The sequence below is a fragment of the Gaeumannomyces tritici genome (genome assembly GCF_000145635.1).
Source record: "Gaeumannomyces tritici R3-111a-1 unplaced genomic scaffold supercont2.1, whole genome shotgun sequence".
Lineage (NCBI taxonomy): Eukaryota > Fungi > Ascomycota > Sordariomycetes > Magnaporthales > Magnaporthaceae > Gaeumannomyces > Gaeumannomyces tritici.
Window position 1 is genome coordinate 2,006,307 of NW_008804545.1, and position 8,708 is coordinate 2,015,014.

An 8,708-nucleotide genomic window follows, 5' to 3' on the forward strand; every position below is an offset into this window, starting at 1 on the left:
CGATCGGGTCTTTCGCCTGCGCCCAAAGTGGAATTTGGTGGTTGATTTTGGACTCGTCGATAGGGGGCAATGACTCGTGTATTTGCGGTGGGCCGCATGTCAAGCCTGCTCGCTATTTCGCTATCTAAGATGGCCAGGGGGGTCCCTCCCATCCAGACGAAGCGGGCGGCTCTTGGAAGCAGCTCGTGAATTATGCGAAAGCACCGACAATCGACATGCCCAGAGCTGTATTTTGCAGAAATTTCCAGGGTCAGTACGTGCTCGCAGCGTCGCAAATAGAGTTTAGGGGTTGCCAATCACTCACCTCCGAGAAGAACGTAGCAGAAGGCACTGATCTTCATGCTGGTGGTCATAATGGCCTGCGCCTCCTCGGAAAGGAAGTCCTCGGCGAGAAGGTCCACAAGGGCAGCGTAGATGAGCAGACCAGATGAGCTGTGGAGGGTGATGGATGGATGGTCAGTGTGGTCCTTGAAAACAGATGTCATGGCTTCGGATGGTGACGTCACTTACATGGCGTTGAAGATGCCCACGATGATGAGACCAAAGGCGCTGTCGGGGTCGTACGAGTTGCGGGCAGCGAGACCGATGGCCTGACCGATGGGGGCGGTGGAGCCGAAGGCGATGACCAGGAGCCACGGGCGGAAGCTTCCGGGAGGGTAGGGGACGGCAGCGATACGGGAACCGAGACCGAGACCCTCGAACATCTGGTGGAACAGGATGGCGACGAGCAGGATGACGAAGCCCTCGTTGGTGATGCTGATGGTCATGCCAACGAAGACGGAGTGGAACAGGATACCGCCCTCGAGCATGGTGATGTTGAGCGACATCTTGCGGTACACAAGCGGGTCCACCACCTCGCCGTTCTCGTCCAGCCAGCGGCCCGGGGGCGCCACCATGTTGGCCTTGGTGGCCGCCATCCTGGGCTCGGAGTTGGGGTCCTTCCACGAGTTCGAGGCGGCCTGGATCTGACGGCTCTGGTTTGTGTCGGTCTCGCGGATCATGTTCATCATCTCGAGCCTCTGGCGCACGTACTGCTCGTAGAAGACGACGAACCACGCCGGCATCTCCGAGTCGGAGTTGTAGCCCTTCTCCGGGTCCGCGAGGGGGCCGCGGCGCGCCGCCGACACCTTGTTCTCCTGTTCGTACATCTGCTGCGCCATGCGCTTCTCGAAGTCGGCCTGGTCCGCCTCGAAGTCGTCGGTGTTGTAGCGCGGCGGGCGCGGCGGCGAGGGCGCGGCGCCGTGGGAGTGGCCGTGGGAGTGGCCGGAGTTCAGATCGCTTCCGGTCGGTCCGCCGTGCGAGTGGCCTCCGGTCTTGGCGTTGAGGTACATCTCGATGACGAACAGGCAGAAGAGAGATGTCATCATGATGACTCCGGGCAGGGGTGGGTAGTCGTCGGTGAAGAGATCGGGCAGGCATGGGTTGGACAAGCTGAAGAAGGCGGTCGGTAGGAGATGCACAAAGGCCGTTGCTATCAGGACACCGGTTCCGAAGTGCTTGCAAGCAAAGAAGACCTTGGGTGGGATCTTCAGCCACTTGACCTTTTTGGCTGTTACGGGGAATCCAGCGCCAAAGCTAGAGGCGGCGAAAACCATGACTGTTTGGGTCGAGCAGGGCAGGTGGTTAGCAGCCCGGCTCCCGACGCTTGTTGCCTCAGTCGTAGGGGCGGCGGCACTTACAGACGGCGGCGACGTGGAGCGGCAGGTCGTACTCGCCCGTGTCCGCCTTGTTAGCGCCGCATATGGGCTTGACCTTTTCCATTGCTTCCGCCATGGCTTCCTATGGACCAAGTGACGGGCTCAAGGAAGTGAGAAGAGACTAGAAAAGGATGGCAACAAACGAAGCCGTCCTGCAGCCTCGGTGTTGTAGAAAGGAAAAGAAATAAGAAAAGGGCAAGGGAAAAGGGACGACTAAGCGTCAAGAGAAGTGAAGAAAATGGGGTGAAGAGAAGAGAACATGAAAGTCAAGAGAAAATGACAAGAAACGAAGTACACCCTGGACCATCATATGCAAAGACGGCCAGGCATGATCTCAGCAAGAAATGGCTGGGTGGTATTTTGGGAGATCAACCGTCTTAATACAAGCTTATCGCACACGACAGCGTTCCATCTTGCAGGGCAAGAATATCCGCGCTTGGCGTCGAGGCGTTTTCTTCTTCTTCCTCTCTTCGACAGGCAAGTGGAAGAGCGATAGGGTTCCACAATTGCACTTGTGACCAGAGACCAGGGAGGCTTGCGCCGCTTGGAGGGTCTGGAAGGTTGCGATGTGCGTCCAGGAAAGGCAATGGACGATAAAGAAGCCAAAAAAAAACACGGCCGCGCGTGTAGGGGAGAAAAAAAGGGGCCAGCCGAGGGAACGGGGCCAGGCATGTTTTGGCTGGGAGACAGGGAGTTGGGAAACAAGGGCCTCTGCAACTGGGGGAGACATTCCCGGTGGCGCACGCCCCTTTGGTCGGCCTCGATCCCTGCGCGATGCTGGCCAGGAAGCACGGATGCGCCCACTGCCCGTCCATAAATTCTCTACAATTGTGAGACTGGGCACGAAGAGGGCAGCACAGACCAGGGCTCCCCAGCTCGGGCGAGGCGGGTGACATGGGGTGCGTTTCCGGGGCCTGCGCGCTTGGGGCGAGGAAAGGGCGAAAGCGAAGAGGGCAGCATGGTTTCGCACCGAGCTAAGCTTCATCGCCAGCTTCACACCATGGCTTGGCACAGAGACATGACAGCCCGGGAAGGCAGGGCGAGGCGGCTGGCGGCGGCGGCTTGGTTCTGTGGAGGGCGGCAGATGAGCAGACGAGCATGCGCACGCGAGCCAAGGTTTTGGCTTGGCGCTCGGTGTCCGTCCCATCGCATTTCATCCAACAGGCTCGGCTCGAGTGACGTTTGCTTCTTGTCTTGTTGGCTTTCTGTGCAGCTTGCCGCTCATGGAGTCGCCATGGCGGGCGGCTCCTGGCACAAGGCAGGCCGTGGCCAGGGACTCCCGCAACCAATGGGGTCGCGGGGAGTTTTGTCGAGTTGTTTCGACGGCAACTAAGGCGAGAACAATGTTGAAAGTGTCCGACAGAACTGCCGGAGCGTGCGTCGAACAGGGACTGCAGGGACTGGAGCTGAAGGTAGCCGATGAAATTTGAAATACCTGGAGTGGAGAGGCTGCCGTGTGAAACAGCGCGCCCCACGCGACGCCAGCTGGGCCGGTACCTACTGTGCCGTTCCTGCCTTGGGTTCCTCCAGTCCTAGATATCCACAACAGGCCGTTTGCTGGCACCCGCCGTGTGCCGTACCGGGCTTTATTTGATGGAGGCCGGCACTTTGCTCGGTGTCTGGTGGGCCTTAGCCTCGAACTCAATGCTCCCGGCTGCTTTTTAACTTTTTTTTTTGTGTGTGTCCTCGGCCTGTTTCGTTAGGCGTGTCTATATGCGCGGCGCGCAAAAGGCAATCAATCATCAATTGTTGGTTCTTGTTATAAGATAAAAGCCACCTGGAGCATCCCGACAAATCGACAAGTCCCAGGGATATCTCCAGACACCAAGACCTGGGGGAGGCCAAGTCGGCAATGGCGCGTCTTGGTGCAGACGATCCAGATCTCGCTGCATTTGCTTAGCTCTCTTGGCCGCCTGGGCGAAAATGGAAAGATATAGCGTGACTAGTTTCCCCAAGGGGCAAATCCTGTGCCATGGAGTCTGGCTGGACCCCTTCTAGTGGGGGTTTAGTGAAGGTGGGGGAGATACTCCAGCCTGGCCCAGCCGTCATCATCATGCACAGTAAACAGTTGGGCTCCTCTCCCTCCTGTCCCCAGAGTGGACTCCTCCGGTCGGAAAACCAACTCGGTCGGAGTGGATGGTTTGCCCCCGGCCGTGTCCTGTGTAAGAGCACGGGGTGAGCGGTGCTAGAGCCAGGAAGATGAAATGCTTCAAACACAAGATCGGCCTTGGCGGCCAGCATTGGTGCTGCTCGTGCCCTCCGTTTGCCACCCGAAGAGCCTCCTCTGACGCTTGGCAGCCCCACCCAGCACGGGTTGCCCGTCTTCCGGCCGAAACAGACAACTGCATATAACACACTATTGGTTGGTATCTTTGCGCTGCAGCCCCAGGGGAAAGAAAATGCACGTTTTTGTTTTTTTTGGTGTCCCGCCGCCGCTGCTCGCAGCCCCTGCCTGGGCCATTCTTTTTGTGTTGAACAAGTCGTGCTTGCCGCCATCTCCGAGTCTCGGCTGCTCTTGCTCCATGGATGTCATGTTATATTGCTTGTTTTTGCTTGCCGGTTGTCGCTGATCCACCGCGCCGGGCTGTCTCTCCAATCTGGTGGACCGCAATGACACCACGCGACCCAAGGTCATGTCAATCGCCTCTCAAGTCGCCAATTGGAGATTCCCACTCTGGTGGGAACGGTCGTGTGCTGTTTCTGCCGCGGTGCTGCAGTCGAGGCCCAGGCGTTGGGTTGCCAAGGCCAGAGATTGCTATCACGACCCCATATCGATGCCAGATATGGGATGTGGCCCTGGGACCCCTGCCGTTGTCGGCTAGACTTGACCGATTTTTGGCTCCCCAGTGCCTCACTTAAGAGCTCTATCGAGAGCTCCAGAGCGAGCACACCACCCACATGGCCAAACACAAGCGCTGTGATTTGCTCGCGACAGCACCTGCGGCCAGGGGCCCCTTCCCTGTCGCCCCCTCTTTCGGTGTTCGTAGCGACCGCGTGGGCGTCATTCCCCCGCGTCCACTTGCCCATCGTGCCATCGTCGCCGCCTTGCCGTGCAGTACCGGTCATTAGCGTGACGGGATCGAGGTGGCCGCTCGTCAGATTGCATGGCTCGCATGGGGGAACGGGGCTGCAATCGAGCTATAGGACATGGCAAAATTTCCTTCTTTGCCTCCTTGGCCGGAGGTCTGGCTCCTCCTTTTGCGGCCGGCACCAGTGGTGCTTGTTCGTTGATAAGCGTGCGAGATCCAGCTCCGGCCCCTTGGGTCTGGCCTTTAGCGCCCTCCCGTCTCCCGCTGTTCTTTTCCCTTCACGACTTCTCGAGATCGAAGCAGACACCCGGCGCTTCTAAGCCGTGCTAGCCCGAAGACCCGTATCGTTACCGAGCTGAGCCTGGTCGATATGTCCACCCAGCCGGGAAAAGCTTCCACGGCCGCAGGTATGTGCAATAGGCACGGAACAGACCCAGTTCGTCTTGTCGTCTTGGCACGGCTGCGCTGGCCATTTTCTGCTGTCTTTCCTCTTTGTTTCTACTTTGTCCACTGTTCTTAATCGTAAACATCGGATACGTTTCGAGCTGGGGCTTATCAAGGCCAAGTCGTTCACTGCCACACTTGCCAAAGCCGCGCCTCTCTGCCTTGGCCCAACCTTCTCTACCCTCGTCCCGGGCGACATGCCCGACAGGCAAATCACCGTTGATCACTTGCCACAAGACGAGTCGTCGGCACGTTGCTGACCAGGAGGATCCCACAGCTGCCGCTACCGCTGCCGCCCAGGATGACTCCATCCGCCCAGCAAGCCCCGGCATGGGAGCCGCGCCGTCCGCAGGGAACACCGCAGACGCCGGCGGCGGCCCGGAGCCGACCCTGGTACACGAGAAGAAGAAGAACTTTAACGCTCCGTCGGTTCGCGCCGACACGAGCGGCAGCACCACCGTCATATCCGACCCCCTGAACTTTGGCCAGCACCGCCGCGCCAACGTCAGCCAGCGCCAGATGAAGATTGACCACCCCAACGGCAACAAGAGGAAGCTCAAGAAGTTCTACACCAGACAGAACGATCTGATCGACCAGTATGTCTGCCTCCAGTTTCGTCCTTCTCTTCCTGCCGTGACCGCCATGTGATTTATCGCATTTGGCAAGGCCCTTCGTCCTATCTCGTACGTTTGGTGGGCTTGCGCGTCTTGCTTAGAGTCGGCGCAAAAGCGAGACGGCCAAGGTGACGTGCGGCCGGAATCTGCAGAATGCTAAGAATAGCCACTTGAAAAAGGTTCCTTGGCGCCGACGATGAGGAGCAGAACACACTCGAGGAAGGTGCCCGCGTGGCGCCCAAGATCAAGTTCGCCGTCAACGCCTCCTTCACCGTCAACTTTTGCCTCTTCGTCATCCAGCTTTATGCTGCCATCTCGACGGGATCACTTTCGGTAACTTGCCACTGTCCCCTGGACTGGGGAAGACCGACCGTACGGATACGCTGTTGACCAGTGACGTTCTTGTGTGACCTTTTTAGCTTTTTGCCACGACCGCCGATGCATTTGTAGGTTTACTGTCTGACAGAAAGTCCCCTGAGTGTAGTCCCATCAGCAGCTTGTTAACACAGTGGTTGATATCGACAGATGGACCTCGTCTCATCCTTCGTAATGCTCATCACGTCGCGGCTGGCTGCAAGGCCCAGCATTTACAAATACCCAGTTGTTAGTGCTACCCACCTGGCTGCCGTCTGCCAAGTTTGGACACCAACGCGAGCGTTTGCCGGGATCTCCGTCCTTGGTGCCCATGACTATGCTGGCAAGAGTCGTTGAGCTAACCTGGACGCCGTCTTTGCGTCTGACAGGGCCGCACCCGAATCGAGACCATTGGGATCATCCTATTTTGCGCCCTCATGACTACTGTTGCCATCCAGCTTCTTGTAAGAACAGCCCCTGCCACCAGGCCGACCCCTGGCAATCCCGATACCTTCACCCCAGACTGCAATGCACTCTGTGGGGCGTCGAGCTGACCTGCGATCACGTTCAGATTGAATCGGGTCGGACGCTGGGAAGAGGCGCGCATGACTCCGAGGAGCTGAAGATCATTCCAATCGTCTTTATTGCTATTGCCAGTAAGTTTATCATTATGGGACCGCCGCCCATAGGGGGGGTTACGCATGAACGGATGCATTACTCACCCGGGGCCTCTGTCTGTTTTAGTCTTTGCCAAGGGTTCTCTGATGATCTTCTGCATGTTTTACCGCAAGTACCCATCAGTCCATGTCTTCTACGTAAGTTTTTTTCTCCTGCCCGAGTCGGGCCCTCCCGCCGTGCGCCACGAACGCCCGACTCTGACTAAGGGGCCTGCGCGTTATCAGATCGACCATCGCAACGATATCGCTGTCAACTCGTTTGGTCTGATCATGGCCATCGTGGGCGAGAAGGTCGTGTGGTACCTGGATCCGATCGGCGCCATCTGCATCGCGCTCCTAATCCTCTTCTCGTGGGTCGCAAACGCCTTTGAGCAGGTCTGGCTGCTGGTCGGCAAGTCCGCGCCCAGGGACTTCATCTCCAAGCTCATCTACATGTCCATGACTCACGACGAGCAGATCCTCAAGGTCGATACGGTAAGCTTATCTGTTCCCCACGCACACGGGCTACCTTTGATCCGATGTGTGACGGAGACTTGGGGGGGGGGGTCCACAGTCCGGCTGACACGACAAAAACAGTGCCGTGCGTACCACGCCGGGCAGCGGTACTACGTCGAGGTGGACATTGTCATGAACGACGAGACCCCGCTCAGGATATCGCACGACGTCAGCCAGTCGCTGCAGCGCAAGCTCGAGGGCCTGGCCGACGTCGAGCGGGCCTTTGTGCACGTCGACTACGAGCACGAGCACGACATCCACGAGGAGCACAAGCCCCTCTACGAGACCAAGGAGAAGAATAACAAGAGGACCCTGCGCGAGATCTTCCTGGGGGCCAAGACCAAGGTCGCCGCCGGCGACGCCACCGCCGTCTCCGCGGCCGCCTCCAAGAAGGCATGACGGCGGTGATGCCCACGGCGGGAGGCCCCCTAGGTGGCGTGGGAGATGGGCGTGCCAAGAATGTGCGTTTTGATCAGCCACCGCCCGGGGGAGGGATGACTGTTGGATTCCAAAAGAGAAACGAGGAATTGATACCACACAGGCTATGATTTTTGTTTACTTATTTAATTTAGACGTGTCACTATAGATAGATGGAGCTTTCCAGCTTGCGCAGGCTTGTAAGACAGAGGCTTCAGCATTACTTGGTCGATTTATGCTTTCTGTGTTCCCAATGCTCCTCGGAATCTCGACCTTGGCTCGCCGCTGCATCGCCAGTAGGGGGCTGGCCCAGATTGGTCCGAGACTTAGCAGCAGCCCGCGCCCGCTCTGTCTAGGCTTTAATCCCGCCGTCCGGCCTAGTCCAGCTTCAGGCGGGAGCGTTCTAGGCCCTACAATTCTACCAATGAAGTAAAGCCGGCGAGAGTGCTCCTGTGAGGAGGGAGAAGGGGTCGGGATGACACAGCGAGATGACTAAAGCTTCCGCTTCCTTCAAGCATGTTACACTGAAGGAGGACGATTGTAAAAATGGGCCTCCAGGGCCATTAAAGTCTGGTTGCAATGACTTCTTCCTAAAGTGAAATGGTGGTTTGAGGAGTAAGAAAAGAATAGATCAAGCAATGTAACAACTGGAAGAAACGAGCATGGAAGCTCCCCGAGGCCGGTAGTGTCAAGGACTCCAAGAGGATGATTGAAAAGACGGACAAGTAAAAATGAGAGATGCTAGCTTGAGCTCAATTCCAAAGTCTTGTTGTTCGACGCCGCTAGTGCTAAATCCGTCACCATAAAATGCAAACCCCTATTTTACCCAAGAAAGCCGCAGAATTTCCTAAACTCCAAAGCTCCTGTAAGTCACATGCCGCGCTAGAACCTCGAATTCGCCAATGAGACCACAAAATCCAACCCGATGCTGTCACAAGCAGTATCACCTGGTCATTTCTCGACAGGCTCGAAATCCCCCCC

At 57.5% G+C, this 8,708-nt stretch overlaps 4 protein-coding genes across 5 annotated transcripts; 2 read left to right on the forward strand and 2 right to left on the reverse strand.

Moving 5' to 3' along the window:
• Positions 1-190: 190 nt before the first annotated feature.
• GGTG_00626 (zinc-regulated transporter 2) lies at positions 191-1,773 on the reverse strand (the record flags this gene model as incomplete). The annotated part of the gene is made up of 4 exons (XM_009218376.1): positions 191-225; positions 305-432; positions 511-1,597; positions 1,680-1,773. The coding sequence occupies 4 exons, from the start codon at positions 1,771-1,773 to the stop codon at positions 191-193; spliced, it is 1,344 nt and encodes a 447-aa protein (XP_009216640.1).
• Positions 1,774-2,697: 924 nt separating this feature from the next.
• Positions 2,698-3,400, forward strand: GGTG_00627 (hypothetical protein; the record flags this gene model as incomplete). The annotated part of the gene is made up of 3 exons (XM_009218377.1): positions 2,698-2,813; positions 2,911-3,072; positions 3,247-3,400. The coding sequence occupies 3 exons, from the start codon at positions 2,698-2,700 to the stop codon at positions 3,398-3,400; spliced, it is 432 nt and encodes a 143-aa protein (XP_009216641.1).
• A 684-nt stretch (positions 3,401-4,084) lies between these two features.
• Positions 4,085-4,763, reverse strand: GGTG_00628 (hypothetical protein; the record flags this gene model as incomplete). Its single annotated transcript, XM_009218378.1, has 1 exon — positions 4,085-4,763. One exon carries the CDS (start codon positions 4,761-4,763, stop codon positions 4,329-4,331), a length of 435 nt encoding a protein of 144 aa, XP_009216642.1. The 3' UTR covers positions 4,085-4,328.
• Positions 4,744-7,959, forward strand: GGTG_00629. 2 transcript variants are annotated; one of them, XM_009218379.1, is made up of 10 exons: positions 4,744-5,133; positions 5,448-5,766; positions 5,964-6,117; positions 6,204-6,230; positions 6,310-6,387; positions 6,528-6,602; positions 6,710-6,794; positions 6,883-6,953; positions 7,041-7,289; positions 7,392-7,959. In XM_009218379.1, the coding sequence occupies exons 1-10, from the start codon at positions 5,097-5,099 to the stop codon at positions 7,707-7,709; spliced, it is 1,413 nt and encodes a 470-aa protein (XP_009216643.1). In that variant the 5' UTR covers positions 4,744-5,096; the 3' UTR covers positions 7,710-7,959. The 2 variants fall into 2 exon arrangements, with proteins under 2 accessions (XP_009216643.1, XP_009216644.1); XM_009218380.1 differs by lacking the exon at positions 4,744-5,133 and having other exon boundaries at positions 5,200-5,766.
• The last annotated feature ends 749 nt before the right edge of the window (positions 7,960-8,708 follow it).